The 17851-nt window shown below is 35.9% G+C and overlaps 4 protein-coding genes across 4 annotated transcripts; 3 read left to right on the forward strand and 1 right to left on the reverse strand.

The window, feature by feature from the left end:
- The first annotated feature begins 3835 nt into the window (after positions 1–3835).
- LOC117615292 (dCTP pyrophosphatase 1-like) lies at positions 3836–5234 on the forward strand. Its single transcript, XM_034344350.1, has 2 exons — positions 3836–3990; positions 4890–5234. The coding sequence occupies exons 1-2, from the start codon at positions 3847–3849 to the stop codon at positions 5121–5123; spliced, it is 378 nt and encodes a 125-aa protein (XP_034200241.1). The 5' UTR covers positions 3836–3846; the 3' UTR covers positions 5124–5234.
- A 3443-nt stretch (positions 5235–8677) lies between these two features.
- LOC117615849 (glycolipid transfer protein 1) lies at positions 8678–11816 on the forward strand. Its single transcript, XM_034345013.1, has 8 exons — positions 8678–8921; positions 9026–9078; positions 9303–9432; positions 9667–9722; positions 9985–10115; positions 10226–10361; positions 10927–11058; positions 11524–11816. Exons 3-8 carry the CDS (start codon positions 9315–9317, stop codon positions 11557–11559), a joined length of 609 nt encoding a protein of 202 aa, XP_034200904.1. The 5' UTR covers positions 8678–8921; positions 9026–9078; positions 9303–9314; the 3' UTR covers positions 11560–11816.
- A 1440-nt stretch (positions 11817–13256) lies between these two features.
- On the forward strand, positions 13257–15438 carry LOC117614053 (CRIB domain-containing protein RIC7). Its single transcript, XM_034342729.1, has 5 exons — positions 13257–13602; positions 13806–13990; positions 14282–14382; positions 14465–14537; positions 14762–15438. The coding sequence occupies exons 2-5, from the start codon at positions 13933–13935 to the stop codon at positions 15235–15237; spliced, it is 708 nt and encodes a 235-aa protein (XP_034198620.1). The 5' UTR covers positions 13257–13602; positions 13806–13932; the 3' UTR covers positions 15238–15438.
- Positions 15439–16081: 643 nt separating this feature from the next.
- On the reverse strand, positions 16082–17221 carry LOC117615558 (polyubiquitin-like). The gene is made up of 2 exons (XM_034344659.1): positions 17135–17221; positions 16082–16984 (listed from the first exon to the last, which is right to left on the reverse strand). Exons 1-2 carry the CDS (start codon positions 17219–17221, stop codon positions 16109–16111), a joined length of 963 nt encoding a protein of 320 aa, XP_034200550.1. The 3' UTR covers positions 16082–16108.
- Positions 17222–17851: the final 630 nt, after the last annotated feature.

Raw genomic sequence — 17851 nt, forward strand, 5'->3', positions numbered from 1 at the left:
CAAGCCATAACAATACAAATAAAACTCTCACAAATGAGGGGTGGAAAACTCTCACAAATGAGAGGTGAAAATTATACAGAAAACCCAAAGAGACTCTATGACTTATTCCAAGCATGAAGAAACCACAAAAAGAATGTTGGTAGAGATTCGAAATCGAAACGCAGGTGGAGATCCGCAATACCTTATTTATTTAAAATTAAGAAGGGAGATTCACTATAATACCCAATATAGGAGCCCAAATTATAAAATAAATTAAAAAAACCCTATATAAAATGGACTTTAGAAACACATCCAAAGCCCATTTACAACATAACAAAAATGCTTTTAACTTCTTTTAAATTACAAAATTGACATTGATTTCTTAAAACAAACTCAACCCAAAAACCTCATAAAAAAGCCCAAAACACTCAATGGGGTGTCAAAGTCATTTAATAATTAAAATTAAATTCAATAGGGCCAGCTGTCATTTTTTGAGTTTTTTTTGGGTATGTTTATAGAAATTAAATGGTGTAGGGTTTATTTATAGTTTTAGTGCTAAGAATGAGTATATGACTAAAAATCTCAATTAAGAATGAGGATGGGCAAACTCACATACGTGGGTTCCATGGGGACTTAAACCCATGACTACTTGAGAGCTCACCAAAAATCTGAGCCAATCCAACTAACACTCTATTTGTTAGACTTTCTAGACTTACGTATATCAACTAACTCTCTCACTCTCTCAGTCTGGTAATATTTATCATCTCTTAAGCGCCACATATATGAACTAACCAAAACATTATCAATCGTTTGGAATTTTGTTACAATATCTTGTTATTTACTCCCTAACAATTTCGTTCAAGTTCTTAAAACTTCATCATCACCAACTTCATCTCCATTTCCTCTCTATTTTCGAGAAGAGTTTTTTCTTCTTCATTTTTTTTTCTCAAATATCTTCAAGGTTGAATTCCTCCTCTTCAACTGGGCCACTCCATTCAACAGGTTACATGGTGACCACTTTCCCTAAATCTTTTACGTATCAGTGTGCTTGGAGGAAACTGTTGATACGTGTACGAAATTCGAATCTTAAAAAAGTGGCACCCTCTCGAATAAACATTTTTAAGTCTCCACGCAAGTAAAGCTAAAATTCATGTCTTTTGTAAGGAAAATAAATAAATAACAAGCATACCAAAGTTTGATGCTTAGATAACATTTTAAATTTCCAAAAAAATAAATAAAAAGAGATAACATTTTAAATTTATATTCTTTCAGTCCAAATGTTTTATTAACTTTTTGGGTATCGTCCTCACTCATGGAACTATAACTAGTGCCGTGAATGACCCTTTAATAGAATGGAAAAAGGGCGACTTGATGATATCTAAAACATTGCTCTCTATCTTTCATTTTATTCCCCCATTCTATTCTCACAAAATTTTCTTTATTTCTATAGTTTTACTTTTACGTCAAACTACAATTTTTTTTATATATAGAGATATTATATACTCATTCTTAGCATTAATGATATAGATAAATCTTACACCATTAATTTCTATAAACAAATGCAAAAAATTACAGCTAGCCCTATTGAATTTACTTTTGATTATTAAATTACTTTGATGCCCTATTGAGTGTTTTTGGTGTGTTTCTAAAGTCTTTTTTATGTAGAGTTTTTATTTATTTATATAATTTAGGCTCCTATATTGGGTATAATGTTGTACATGATCCTTGATGTTATACTCATAAAGCGCTCTTAAGCTCGAAAGAGGGTGACAACACCATAATTTGTGTTCAATAATTAAAATTGTAGTATAAACTTTTATCATGAGGAGAGAGTGTTAGCTTCACATATATTGTTAATCTACTAAAAATTGTCTAACATGATATCATAACATCAGTTGCTAGTGATCTTAGGTTCGAAACTTAAGGTCTAGCGATGTTTTAAAAAGAAGAAGAAAAAAAAGATGACAAATGGTCAATATAATATACCACCAGTCCATATTATTGGCATCTTGCCTAACAATTGGATCCTTTTGGGAAGGATCGGAGAATTTATGATTTTTTTTTTCCCAGCAGTTAAACATCACCCAAGATGAATGTCAATAATGTCAAACCGACCGACTGATCCCTAGCTAGAACAACAAGATTCTTAACATTTTCTACATGGGAATTGAAACTTAAAGAATTCAAGCATTGTGCCGACCCTTTCTGAATTTTATCTTATCGGATCTTCTACATGGCACTGAATCGTTATTAAGTTTATCTTTGTCATATCCACAGCCCTAGCCAGTTGATTTCAACCTTTAACTTAGCTTTTTTTTCTTCTTCTTCTTCTTTCTCTAATGCCATATCGTATATTCTTGTATTTTAGTTAGATTTCATTCACATTTCGTAATGGTTATTCTCAAGGTTGTATGTGCAGGCAAACTATTGCGTTAACAATTTTTTAATAAGTAATTGCCATGGTGATCGTTTGGACAATGCTTTGTATTGATTTAACTGGAATGACATATGATATTCTTTTCTTTAGTGCTTTAGAACACAATGATTAAACATTGTGTGGAATAGCCTAAGAATTTCTCACACTTCTTTTGGAATCGTTGAAATCACAATATATGCTTACACATACCATAAGAAAAGAATTATTGGATTTAATATTGGTGTTTTAGGTTTCTCGAAGTCTTGTTCAATCGTAACCACACGTCCGGACAAGAAATTATATAATCGGTGGTCCAAATTGATAGTTCAACGACATCAAATACCAAATTATCTAGCAAAAGAATATTATCAATGTGTGACATGAGAGCAGGTATACTTTCTAATTAACTTTGGATATCTTTCACATTCACAAACTAAAAGTATAGTGATGCGTGATGCTGCAGCTAATAAAAGGAAAAGAATCCAAAAGAAAAGGAGGAAAAAAGGAAGTTTTGTTTGCGGTAAGAAGATTTTTAAGTTATTTTTCTAGTTTGTATCCATTGCATATTGGGCAGTATAAGGAGGTTGACAAATTCAAAGACACCTACCACACACCACAGCTTGTCCACATAAATTTTTGAATATCTTTTGAATGATGTGAGTTGCACATGGTCACAACAATTGATCACATCCATGGTACCATATAATTATGTCCCTTAATTGCAGATTAACTAGCATTGTCATATATAATTATGGGTTAAGAATTTCTGCATTGGATCTCATCATAGGGAAATTGGAAAGTTGAGTCATATATTTTCATCTTTCACCTTAAAATAGTCAACTTAATTATATCAAGGTTCATGAATTTGCCATGGAGTAAAAGGAAAGTAAAATTTGCACCTAAAGGGGGTAATAATTGTACAACTTTACTCTTAGTTGTATTGTTGCATATCTTATGCAAGTAATATTGGAGCAGAGGAGAATCGAAACAAAATCTTAGATGCAGTGATAAACGTTTTTAATCACTTGAGTAGTAAGTCTCTTACCCGATATCATTGCATTTTGAGTCATGGGGAATGAATCACTTCTGAGCTACCTAATCCTTCTAGTGGTTGGAACACTAAATGAATGACCATCTCATCCTTAATGGTTTGTGATTTAAACATGAAATCCATGGTAACTAATGATGGAATGTTCTCATCTAATTTTATGCATTGAAGTTGGGTCATTTTGCACAGTGGAGGGCAGTAAGGAATCTCTTGTATAAACCATATATGAGGACTGAGGACTGAGGGGCGGCATTTTAAGACTTTTCATCCTTTCCTTTCAATTTTATTTGCATATTAGATACTTATTCCTTAAAAAGATAGAGAGAAAAAATCTAGTAATCCTTTTAAAAGCTATAAGATGCCCCCTCTTCTCTCCATGCAAACCCCAAATACAGACTGAAAAATGGGAGAAGGAGAAGAGATTCATGTAGCTGAAGATGAGAGAGTGAACATTAGTCTGAAGGACCTCTCTAAGAAGCTTGAGGAATTTGCCAAGGCCAGAGATTGGGAGAAATACCACAGTCCCAGAAATCTACTCCTTGCTATGGTAAATAATCTTCCTCACTACTTCTCCCTCAACATATATATAAATTCTCCGATGCGGACTTCCAGACGTTATTACTATGCGGATGTCATGTATTTTCTACTACCCCTCCCTGTTTACAAACTATAACATCCGCACAGTAATAATGTGCAGACACCATATGAGATGTTTTTGTTAACCACGGCACTATGTCTCTTCTATGTCATTTTTGCACAAAAGGGTCATGCAATCTTCTCTATATTGTTCCATTTGTTGGATCTCTTTGTAGATAAAGACACATTTTCTTTTAGACATGCATGAAGGGTCTCTTGTTGGTATAAGCTACATGAATTACCTTTCATGAAAGTCGAGACTGAGAATTTTAATGAGCAGTAAACTGTAGCTGCAAACTTGGCAGATCTGCCAAAACTTTGATGGCAGATTTATTAAAGCAACTATTAGTTTGGGCTGCTTGCACCTGCTGCCATGTTCATCCACATATGGCTGCTGCTAAGGTTGTGGTTTAACAGTTTCTGCAAGATGAAACTGGTTTTGCAACTTCAGTTTTGTATCAAAGCTAAATGGTGCTTCAATGTGCCACACACTTTGGTGCAATATTCTTTGGCATAATAAACATTTGGTAGGCTAAGGCATATTGGGGTTACAAATTACAACTTACATGTGCGCCCAAGATTTGGAAAAGCTCTTTCATGTCATCTTCTTTATGAAAGCAACACTTTTAGCAAGATTTGATTGCATAGAATCATACAAATCCAAGGCATTCATGTATATGAGTGGATGAAAATATATACAAACTAAAAAAAATAATAATAATAAATTGATGGTTGATATACATTGACAATATATACCTCCTCTTATTGATTCTTGATGATGCCAAATAATATATGGTGATGTGGTGGTAGGTGGGAGAGGTAGGAGAGCTATCAGAAATATTCCAATGGAGGGGAGAGGTGGACAAAGGGTTGCCAAATTGGGAGGAATCAGATAAGGAGCATCTGGGAGAAGAGCTATCTGATGTGCTTCTATACCTTATCAGGTTGGCTGATATATGCGGCATTGATCTTGGTGATGCTGCCTCCAAAAAGATTGTCAAGAACGCAATCAAATACCCACCCAAACCCAAACTCTCCTTCTAATTCCCCCAACCAAAAAAGAAGAAGAAGAAGAAGACTTGTATTTGTCTATTTTGCTTGATGAGCTTTACCTTGGATTTTAATAAAATCTTTGTATGAATTTAGAATGGAATATTTTATTTTCCTCCTTATTTTTCTCATTGGCTGATGGGGTTTTTATGTATGAACAGGGTATACTAGTGATTTGCCCCCTGAACTTGTACCTAACTTTCGATAGAATCCCTTTTCTTTTTTTTTTTAATTATAGAAAATTAAGGATATGAACTTCTTTTTTTCGCCAATTTCCCCCTTGCCGTTTAAATCTGCAACATTTCATCCAATTTGCCATTAAATATGAGGGCAAAATGATCATTTTATACATTAAAAATAAATAAATAATGAAAAATAAAGTAAAAACCATAAAATTCAAAAAATACTCTCTCTCTCTCTCTCTCTCTCTCATTCTCTCTCTTTGCAAGTGTAGATGAAGAAAACCCAAGTGGGAGGGGGTAAAAGACCATAAGGGAGGAGGTGAGGGCAGGGGTTTGTGGGGTGGGGGATTGGTTTGGGAGTGGAGGGTGGTGGTCATGGGGGAATGGGAGGAAAAGAAAAACCAAGAGGAGAGGGGGGGTGGGCTGGGTTTGGGGGATGAAAATACATAAGGGAGAGGTGGGGGGAAGGGTCTGTGGGGTTGGGGGATTGGTCTGGGAGTAAAGGAAGGTGGTCATGGGGGAATGGGAGGAGATGGAAGGGGTTGGCATTAGGTATACTCTTTTTCTTCAATTTTTTTCAAAAAAATAATTTTTTAAAATGATTTAACTGAAAATTGGATGAAATTTTGAGAATTTAGACGGTAAGGGGGAAATTCGAGAAACAAAGAAGTTTATATCCTTAATTTTCTATAATAAAAAAAAAAGATAGGGGGTCAATCGAAAGTTAGGTACAAGTTTAGAGGGCAAATCACTAGTATACCCATGTATGAATGATTCAACAGATCTATCAATACTTGGAAAAAAAAAAAAAAGATCTATCAATACCTTTTTTGTTTTTTGTTTTTTCCGTTTTTCTTTTTGCGTTTAGGGAGTGTGCATGAAACTACGGAAACAAAAAGGAAAATAAAGAAGATATTTTTAATTTCCTTACATGAGATGATAGACAAATTAAGCGAGTTAATTGGTCTATCATTAGCTCAAATAGTTAAGAATATTTACCTTTACAGTTAAGATTTTAGATTCAATTCCCTCTCGCTTCGCTAGTACCGGTTGTATCCCTTATATTGGTTTTATCAAAAAGCTAGTTAGTGAAAAATGAAATATGGTTGAAAAATAAATAAAGGGTAAAGTGCCGAAAACCCCCATGAATTTTAACACTTGTCGAAATGTCCACAATGAATTATTTTTTCAGCCAATTTAGCCTTTATAATAAATTTTATCGTCAATTTAACACATACCATCAAGTTTCTACACTTCCATCCAATTTTTCGTCAATTATAAAGGTAAGTTTGTCATTTTACAAAGTACAATATTAATAAAAATTAAAAAAAATGTAAAAACAAAAACAAACAAAATTCAAAATAGAAAAAAGAAGAAGCATCTGAATACTCAGAAGCATCCGAGAAATCGGAGCAATCTTCCCTAAAACCTTCAATTTTGGGTACTTTTTCCTTGAGGAACTTGTCCTCAAGTTGAACGTCCCAACACCCTCTCAAATCCAAAAACTTGAGCTCGGTGCAGCTTGAGAGTATTTGAAGAGCGCTTTTTGTGCTGATAAGATGGTATGTCATCTCAAGGTGCTTCAGCCTAGGCATTGTGGTGGCAATGGCATGAGCCTCCTCATCCATCAACACCACCCCACCTTCTCCTCCTTTACTAGAAACTCAATTTAGCCCCCAACCTTTGAAACTCAAATAACCCAACCCAGCTGATGTTGTCGCAGACCATCAAGCCATGGTTTGTAAATTTCTAAACCCAAAACCTAGAAAAAGGAAGGAAAATAAATCCCTAAACCCAAATTGGTTTGCTTGAGAACATTGCAAATTGGTTTGCTCAGAAAAAAACATAGCAATGTCCATGGCAGTGTTGTAGAGTGGGTATATCTTCAAGTCCTCCTTCTTCTCCACCTCCGCTGCTGCTCTTTCACCGAAAAAACCTTGCGGATATGGGATTGCAGAGAGAGGGTCTGGGGGATGGGGTGAGGAAGACGTTGATTGCTAGGGTTTTTTTTATTTTTTGTTTTTCGCTTTTTTAGTTTTTAAAGATTTAATTATTTTTAACGAAAAATTAGATGAAACTACATAGAAACTAACGGCAGGGGCTAAATTGACAATTTAAAATAGTCTGATAGTTAAATTGACTGAAAAAATAATTTATGGTGGACATTTCGACAAACCCATAAATAAATAATGCTCCAAAGCTTCCATTTGAGCTGGAGCAAACATGGTCTTTGCCGCTTGCCGCTTGCCGGCCAGCTCTCTGATATTGATGAAAGTCAATGGGCTGGAAAATACTTGTCTCAATCATTTGTTGCAAGTCCATTAAGTAGAGCCATTCACGTTGCCCACATCTGTCATTGGCCCAAATCCTCTCTCTCTCTCTCTCTCTCTCTCTCCCTATCATCTTTTATATTTTCTCAATGTTGCACAACTTCTTTACTTTTTTATTTATTTTGGAGATGGGGTTTTCTTATACACAAACTGTCATTGTGTCATTAGGGTTTGAATTTAAGACTATTGATTTATAAATTAATACCTTTTTTTACTGAGTTAAACCTCATAGCCTCATAATTTCTCAATTGTCAATGCTTCTTATTTTGATTCAAAAAATGAAGTTTAACATATAAACTCTTTCTCTTTTTCAACTCCCATCTTTCTACAACTTTAACACATAAAATAAAATTGTGATACTTTATTAAATTTTCCTCACTAAAGAAAATTTGTGGCATCGTTTCTTCTTAGGGTTGAACTTACTAGAGGTTTTATTGACCCCAAGACCCAAGGTAAGATTGTAGATCCTCCATATATTTTGATCACGGGCAATTTAATTTGGGGAGCTTCTATAATGAGTGGGATTTGGGTGAGGGTGTTCAATGTGGGGTTCAATTCAACCATTCAATCATTAAAAAAGTTTAACTCTAATATTTTCTCTCTCTTGTTGGATAGTGGAATTGAAGTTTGAACCCTTCCCATAACCCCCTCATCATAGCATTTCCGTCTAACTTGATACGTTGATCAACTAACAATTTGTAGGTCTAGGCTTGAACCGATCCACCACCCCACTTTGATCGGTTTATCCGACCTACTCTAACTCATTCAGGATCTTAAGATTCATGATTATGCAAAGATAACTTCAGTTGGAGAGGTTATGACTTATGAGGAAGATAAGAAACGCTTTTAAATCCATGAATATCTCCGGTTAACAAGTAACAGATAATTTCATCGGGAAGAAAGAAAAAAAAGATGCAACAAGAAACAGCAACAGTACCAGTAACAGTAAAAGTCTAACAGATAAAAAAAGTAAAAATAAAACATCATAACGGCCACGAAGCCCAGTGGCGGTTATCTAATTAGCCAATCCAATGACGCGTACAACATGTCGTATGCCAAATGCCGCGGATTCGCGCAATTCACTCACCCAAATCACCAAACGACACAGTCCCAGCAGTCAATTAGTCAAATCCTTTCCCTTCAATCACTTGAGCTTTTAAAAATTGTTCACTTCCCAAAAGCAATTCAATTTCAATCCTAATCCCAATCCCACCACCACCATTTCTCAAATCACAGAAGAATTCGATTCTCCCGTAATTTCTCAACGCAATTCCGCAAAGGTTTCCCATTTTTGGAATATCGAATCCAACCCACATTTCCTTCCTCTTTTTTGATTCGTTTATTTTTGGTTTTGATCTTCACCATTTTCTGTGATCTTACTCAGATCCAAGCCATCCGAAGCTACCCAACTCTGCAAATTGTACCAGCAGCTTGCTTGTAAGCTCCGATCTTTTTCTCGCTCTCTTTGAATTATACGTGCGATGATCAAGTTATGTTGTAAATTTGGAGACAGTGTATGTTCGTCTGGAACTTGTTTTAAAATCATTGGTATTAGTTGAAATGTTTTTATTAAGCTGTTTATTGATAAAGATTGAAGCTTGCTTGTAAAGTTTACTTATTTATTTGGTATGTGAATTTGAAATGATGATGTGGGTACGCAGTGAATTGGGAAGATGGAGGGGACTGTGTTCGCTCCTGCCTTGGAAGGATTCAAGACTGTCAAGTCTGATGGAGGAGAGATTCTGACCAAGCCTTTCTTGGAAGTGTGCAAGCAGATTCTGCCTGTTATAGGTTCATCATTGCTCTCCTCCCTGTTTTGTTTTGATCCCAGAAATGGCTTTAACCTCTTTGATTCCAAAACTTTGAACCAGTTTTCAGTTTTCACAATGCATGCTTGTCGCTTGTACATGATTTTTAAGCATAATGTTTCCTACCCATTTGTTATTTTTACAATACGAGCTTTGTGCTTTGGTTCTGGGCATCACCCTTTGACTTAACAAGTGCAATTACAAATTCTGATGCCAGATAAGTTTGGAGCTGCTATGACACTTGTTAAATCGGACATAGGCGGTAATATAACGGTAAGATATGTTTCTTTTACATGTATTTTTCACCATTCGTGTTCGCTGCCAGTTTAGTACTTCTTCCTGTTTAGTAGTCATAGATATGCTTTGTCTTGTCTGACTTGGATATGGCAATGCTAATCTACCCATTTATTCATCAATCTGCTTAGAACATCTTGTAGGTGATATATTTGTTGAAAGTAAGATAAATTTTTTTTTTTTGTTCATTGAGTTTGAATGCCCATCAGTATTCTCACTTTCTTCAATTTTGGCTGTGTAGAGATTGGAATCTAAATATTCATCGAATCCTTCCAAGTTCAACTACTTGTACAGCTTGGTGCAACTTGAGGTTGAAACAAAAACTGCAAAAGCATCATCCAGCTGCACCAATGGTCTTCTTTGGCTGACAAGGTGAACACTACATATAATCATTAACTTGTGTTTTTCTCGCTTTTATGCCTTTGCCCATTGTTGAAATGCAATACCTTATATATATGATACTATTCTTGATTTATTTTCAGAGCCATGGATTTCTTGGTGGAGCTGTTTCGGAACTTACTGGATCATCCAGATTGGACAATGTCACAGGCTTGTACAGATTCCTATGGCAAGACCCTGAAAAAATGGCATGGATGGCTTGCTAGTTCAAGTTTCAGTGTAAATGTCTTTGATGCCCCTTCAATTATTTGATGTGCAACCATTTTTCATACTGGCTTTATCCTTTGACTGTCCCATGCTGGACTCTAATAGAATTACGGTGATTATATTCTGACGTAGATTGCTTCCTTTCTAAATGCTTTACTGCTTAACTTTAGCATTGTTAATTATTTGGTCCTGGATGCATTTTTATATACTTCTCATGATCACCATCTTTGCTAGCTACGCTTTGATGCTAGATTCTAATTCAAGAATTTAGCATGTAAAAAGTACAGAACTCATCTGAAAGCATGAAGCTATTGTATTTATTAAACCTGAAAGCATTTCTGTGTTTCCCATATTAGAGAAAAACCCTGCTCTTTAGTATAGTTTCACTGTTTTGATAAAGGATATTTTTGAATACTAAGTACCAGCAAAGTTCACTTAGCTTATCCACTGATTCATACTCTATGATTTAATTAATATTCAGTATCCCCGCCTTTTTCTTTACTGAAAGTCTGAAAGAAATTGCAAACGAGAACTTCACTTTTGTTGAAATTTGGACTTATTAGTCTCGTAATGATAGGTTGCCATGAAGCTTGCTCCTGACAGGAAGAAGTTCATGGAGGTGATAGGAGGCAATGGTGATATCATGGGTGATATAGAGAAATTTTGCACTACTTTTACGCCTCTGCTTAAAGAGAATCACAAGTTTTTGGTAAGATAATTTATTATGTTGCAGAATTTAGTGAGATCGTTACCTCTTTAACATCCTTGTTGAGTTTTGAGATTGAAGGTTGCTATATATTGACCACAATAGTTGTATTTAATGACTGATAGATGTTTTAGAGGAGAAGTTGAAGGAAAAGATATATTCCATTAATTAGCTACATAAGGTTTGCTTTTGGAAGCTTTAGTGCTCAATTTTGAAGTTTTCCAGCTGGTATGCGTGACGCAGTCCATTTTATTGAAAAGTAAAGCAGGTGGTTGTAAGATTAGTGAAACTCAAAGGGCTGAAATATTTTCCAGTGGTTGGAAGGAAAGTTCCATAAGTTGCTTCAGTTCTGATGCCGTTGATTTTTTTACTTAGAAAATACAATGACAAAAAGAAGACAATAAATTATTAACTCATTTGTTATTTTAAACTGCTAGTATGCTGATGAACTTTTTCTCTTTAACACAGGCTAGTGTTGGCATGGATGAATTGAAGGCTTCATGAATGAGAAGGTTTCCTGATGAGAGGAGGCTTGTGCATTCGGTTGCCTTGCCTTCCATTTCCTTCTCCTTGGATCATGTCCTTGTGGCCTAATCCTTCAACTTCAAAGATGAAAAATAATGCGACTTTTTCCTGAATTCATATGGCCATTTGATTAATGTTTTAATGCTAAATTTTTACTTATAATTGGTTGCTACAGAGACAGTTATTATTATTTGGTTCCATATGTCTTGCCTGTGCCGTGGAAAGTTGTTTTCTTCCCTGCTTCTTTCTAGTGTGTTGAGGTTGACCTGAGAGGGTTCGAATGAAGCTATGTTCTACACAGCAAAGATATCATAGAGATGGGTAATTCAGTATAATCAAATGCTAAGGTTATATAAGCATGTGCTCTAGGTTCTTTTGTTTTTACTTTTTGGTGTCCGGTAACTGGGATGGGCTTGAATAGTCTGGTGTCCGAACCAAACCAATGCCGGTGAAGATCCGAACAGAACGGATTTAAACTTCTCCTAGAATAGTTCATATTTCGGAATATTCAGATCTATGCTTATCTCCTCTCCTAGAATAATTCATATTTCGGAATACTCAGAGTCAGATCTATGCTTATTTTCAACAACTCCTCGAAGCATTTTTCCTCGTCTCAGGGTGGTAGGTATATGGAATTTCTCTATTAGAACAATGTAATTACATGTAGCAAAACTTTCTGTTAATTTATCAAATGTAGATCCCCACTCTCTAATCGAATTCTTCATGGCTAGTTTCACCTGACCAAAAAACATGGCTAGTTTCCATTGAAAAAATAAAAGAAAGCGGTCCCGATGAATTCTTAGGTTTGAGCGCCTCTGATGTAGGCTGGCAAATAGAATTCTTAAAGGCACAGACAGATGAACAAATAGGTTTGAGCGCCTCTAATGTAGACTGGCAAATAGAATTCTTAAAGGCACAGACGGATGAACAAATTTTTGTTTCTACTCGTAACGTTGTCATGTCGTGTTATTACTCCGTATGTTACGATATAGTCGACGAGTTTATACTTCAGGGTGTATTAATAATGAACATGTTCTCTAGAATGTGCTGAAACTAAAAAGGAAGTTTTCAATTGTACCAAAAAGAAAGTTCTTCTGTTCCAGTCTTTTCTATGCATGGTAATTGAAAATCAAAGATGTATCCTTTTATTAGAAAAAAAATGTAGAAATTGTTTTTATTTGAGTGATTAGACCTATGTCATCGTTGTCTTCCATTCCGTCCATTGGACCATGTCACCAATTGGGTATTAGTTGGATTGGCCCAAGACTTTGGTGTGCTGGTCCTGGATTCAAGTCTCCATGATACCCGTGTGTAAGTTTTCCCCATCTTCGTCCTAAATTTGGCAAAAATAAGAAGAAAAGATTAGACCTACCATGTCAATGTTGTCTTCCATTTTGTCCAGGTTAATTGAAAACCCAAAATTTAAATTTAAATTAGTTTATTATAGAAAAAAGAATATGAACAGATGGTTCTATTTGAGTGATTGGTACGTCATGGTTGTCACACAAGTTCTAGGGGAAGAAGATATACAAATTAAGATGATGAGATGTGAGCTAGTAATTCCACAATTGCCACACAATTGTTTTCCCCAACCGCTTTTCCCGCGCATTCACTGAAAAACCGTTAACAAGCCCCCTCCACCCAAATTTAGCCTATGGTCCTGGCCATTTCTAGTTCTATCTCTCTACTTTCCCACCCGAAAATCCTGTGAGCTACAGGTTTTGATGACTGGTCACCGGGAACGAGCACTGCATCGCCACCGGGCCATCCAACAAAACCGATGCTCTCATTTCCACTCTGATTCTTTTCGGATTTGCCAATTCAAAAAAATTTCTGGCCCCATGGCATCACAATCAACAATTGCAAATTTTTATTTGTAAATTGTTTGAGAGAGATGAGACCGCTCTTTGCACTGTTGGATTATATGGGTACGCTTGGGAACACTTACCATGATGTGGGTTTGAGATTGCAGGAGCTGGTTGTATCATGCTGATGCCTTTTTCTCTGCCTTTTCTTCTCAAGGTATACATAGTTCTTTTTCCTGTCACATTTTTTCTTTTGGTGTTACTTTTATTGGGGATCAATTTGGAAAACTAAATTATAATAAAAAATAATATGGTGATGTAGTAACTAGCAGCTGAATATTCTTTGGGCAGAGGAGTTTCCAAATGGTTTTTGATAGTATATATTTATTCTTTTCTCCTTCTTGTGGTTTCCATGATCAGGAGCTTGTCATATACATTCTTGCTTTCTTTGTATTTGAAGTTGAGAATAAGCACCATTTCTACCAGCAACTTAATTTCCAGCTGAAGGTTTCTGAAGTGCATGTCCTAAAGCACTTGAGCCAACAAAATGGCAACCAAGGTGAAGGGCCTCTTGAAAGGCCTAAGATACATTTCACATATGTTTGGTACGTGCGATTTCCGTTGATTTTTCCCTGAATTCGAATAATTTTCTTTTTCAAGTTTTACAAGGTCTTGTGGCATAAATTCCAGTCGGGTTTTTCTGCATGTTTTTCTTTGGTTGGGGAGAACTAATGATCGAAAATTTTGCAGATTTTTTTTTCTTTCCAATGAGAAATCATGAGCATAAATTTTCTTCTTAGTTTAATCTCTCTTCATTGTGATGTAAATAATATTTATTTTAATAGAGATTGAAAAGAAAGAGCAAATTGATTGACCAAGTGGTACAAATTTTGCAGAAGAGAAAGATGATGAAATACAAATTGGCTTTCCCACGGATGTAAAGCATGTTGCACACATTGGATGGGAAGGTCCTTCTGCAAATAGTACGCCGAGCTGGGTAAACCCCCCTCTCTCTCTCTCTCTCTCTCTCTCTCTCCATGATACATACAATTGCGACTACATAAAATTTCATCTTGCAGATGAACGATTTCAAATCTTCTCCTGAAGTCTCATCCGCTGGGCAACTGGCTGTTAAAGAATTGTCCTCCCAAGGTTTGCTTATTTTCTAACACAACATATCTTTTCACTGTATGATGTTGACGCTAATAGTTCGTATTGATAGTCTGGCAATATAACATGTCACTTTTAACGTGAAGTTAAAATTGATCATGATCTTTCTGTAACCTATTTCTTGTTAACTCCTGTTATACGGAAATGCAATCATCAAAAAAATGTGCAACAATTCACATTTGAATGTTGTATGCTTCTCTCTGAAGATATGCATAAACCTGGCCAACAATTGGTGGTGCATCGAAGTGACATTCCAAGGTCGAGGCGCCATTCGCCTACAGATGAACCTGAAGGTTCTCCCACCAAGAAGATCTCTGATGGACCAAAGAAGCATTCTAGGCGCCACCGCTCCAAGGATGGAGTAATGGATTCCCCTTCTCGAGAGGCTAAAGAAGGTAGTAGCCGTCATTCAAGAAGAAGCAGGAATTCTAACAACCTTGGATCTGAATCTCCCTCACAAGATCCACCTGGGATACCAAAACAAAGGAGGAAAAAGGGTTCCTCTGAAAGCGGGTCAGCAAGATCATCAAGAAGGTCATCAAGATCCAAAGGCCAGAATTCTATGACAGATATTTCATTTGAAGGTTCAGAGCATGGATCCAAGAGTGGTGAGAGTCCAATGCACACAGTTTTGGCAGGAGAGACGGGTTCTGAGGGATTTTCAGGAGGAAATCTTAACTGATGGCAGAAAGGGAGGTCTTAACATAACCCTCTAACTCAAAGTGTGACTTCTGCTGGCTTACTTCATTGATCATTTTTATTTTTCGTCATCATGTTGATATCTGTGACTTGCAAAGCTCCAAGTGAGATTTGAGAAGTTGGTTTCCAATTTATGCACTGTCTTACTGCCTAGAATACATAGAAAAGAATTTGATGAGTTGAATCTACAACAGCCTGGTGTTCAGAGAAAGCTTCTTGGTTTTCATGTTGTTTCCAAGCCAAGTATTTATGCCAAATTACTGTTCCAAACTCACATGTGAGGTTCTTCTGCAGCCTAAAGATTTCATTCTGGTGCCAACTCAAAATTCAAATTGAAACAGAGGAAGCAAATAGCCTTATTTGTTGAAGGAGTAGGAGATCTCTGACCCAATTTAGGTCGGATACAAATTAAGTCTCTGCAGGACATTCATCTCATTTACCAAAGAACTTTGAGTGTTGCCATGCCATAATTTTTATGCAATTGTTCTTGCAAAAAATGATTTCATGAAGGAATCAAGAATAAAATTCCATCGAATTTCTATCGTTTTAATGAAATGTAATTTTAAGGAATTCAGATTGTTCCCAAAACTTTTGTTCCACGTGAAGCAAAGCATATTCATCACCAAATGAGTTCATCAAACTTCTGTAATATGAAAAATTAAGAAATGCAAAAAAAATTAAATTTGTTGCAAACTTATGACGACTAGCACCCTTTTTCTATATAAAATCTTTCACTGGGAACCACTATACATCTTCATCAAACCCGAAGGAATATATCTAACAGCGCCCTTATTACAGAAGTTCAACTCTTGCTTGCATTTCCTCTGGTATCATGAATGATAGTGGAATTTGGTTCACCAAGCCAAAACCATGTGGAGAGTGGAGTCTTTCTCGATGTTGTATCTTGCAAGACGCCATTTATCTTCAAGGCGTTTTCCGGAAAATACAATACTCTGAAAATGAACTGGCACTCTAACCTTACAAAATATCTTGTCCTTCACCTCTCTGACAGTATTCGATCGTGCCACATCAAGCGTAATGGTTTTCCCATTCCATGTCTTAATAAATATCTGAATCCAAGAAGGCAGCACCTCCAAAGTGGAATTTTCTTCAATGTTGTAGAAAGCCAAAGTCTTGCAATCCTGCAGCTCATTTCCTGCATAAATCATTCTACAATCAGCAACAGGACATCCTATAAAGCTCTCAACAATCGCTTTGACATCCTGGAGAGTGTACAAGACCTTAACTTCAACCTTGACAATCTTTCCACTTGGTGTTTTCACAAAAATTGGCATAACATCTCTTGGATTAAAAATCATATAAAGGGTTGATTCTGTCCGTATATCAAGCGAGGCCAATGTCCGATAGTCTTGAAGTAGTTTCCCACCATAAACTAAAGTGTACTGGTCTAATTGAATTCCCTCCTTCAACTGAATCATGGATTTGATGTCATTGATGGTATAGTACACTTTTGCTTCAAATACAATGGTCTTCTGATTTGATGGAATTTTCACATATATTTTCATTCTCATTGAATTCTGATGACGTATATGGTAACTGGGTTCCCTTTGAATTCCTTGATCAGCTGGTATTTGGCCATCGTGAAGCCAATTACTACTATCATCCAAGAGAGGCACCTGAAGCTTTTCTGAATTGCTTTCCTTCCTTTGTCCTACCGATTTCTTAACGCTCAGAGCTACTTGTTTCAAGACCTTCCACAGTATATTCCTCTGCTACAAAGAAGAAACAAATCTTGTGAAGCTAATTTCAATCATATGAAGGATACATAAGACATTGTGAGAGAAAACAAAAAAGGAAGAGATTACTTTAAACTGTTCCAATGAAAAATATTATGTATGTAAATAAAAGGCAATAACAACCTTTTGCTGAGATGAACCAGGGTAACTTGATGGGAGCGTTCGGTATCCCCGGTGTGAGGATCTACGAAGTCTCAGTGCTTCTTCCATTGGAAATTTTCAAGACTTGAGTGATTGTTCAGATTGCCAGGTTTAGGCAAAACTTTATATTTCTGATGAAACTCAAGAGTTTGAAGACTGCCTTATGTAGAGTTCTTTTCTTTAACAAACACAAATAGAATTCTTTTAATATAAATCTTGTACATTGTTTATTGGATAAGTGCTTCTCTGTTGAATAATAATGAAACAATTATTTGGCCTAGGCTCTAGCCAAAGTCTTCAATTTGGTTCATTTTTAATACAAGTTGGTAGGTTCACACAAAGCACGGGTATTGTAAAAGAATTTGGAAAATCAATAGAATAGTATAGTAAAAGTCCAAAACTAGACACTGACATTTGAATGGAAGGACAAAAAGAAAGCCCTAAGAATGTCAACTCTCTTTGTGCTTCAAATAATTTATTGATGGGGTTCAACTGAGTAAAGAAGAAAGAATTATTGAATCAGGAACTACTGCAAGATTCAAGTATTCTGATTTTTAATAATTCATGTTGCATATAAGAAAATATGACCACATGGATTTTTTTTACTGATCTTGTGCTTACGGCCAAAGTTCTCTCATTTTTGACCTTCGTCGAATTATCATCCAAATACTGAACATAAAACTCAGTAAGTCATTTTTA

The sequence above is a fragment of the Prunus dulcis genome, chromosome 1 (assembly GCF_902201215.1).
Source record: "Prunus dulcis chromosome 1, ALMONDv2, whole genome shotgun sequence".
In the NCBI taxonomy this organism is placed as follows: Eukaryota; Viridiplantae; Streptophyta; class Magnoliopsida; order Rosales; family Rosaceae; genus Prunus; species Prunus dulcis.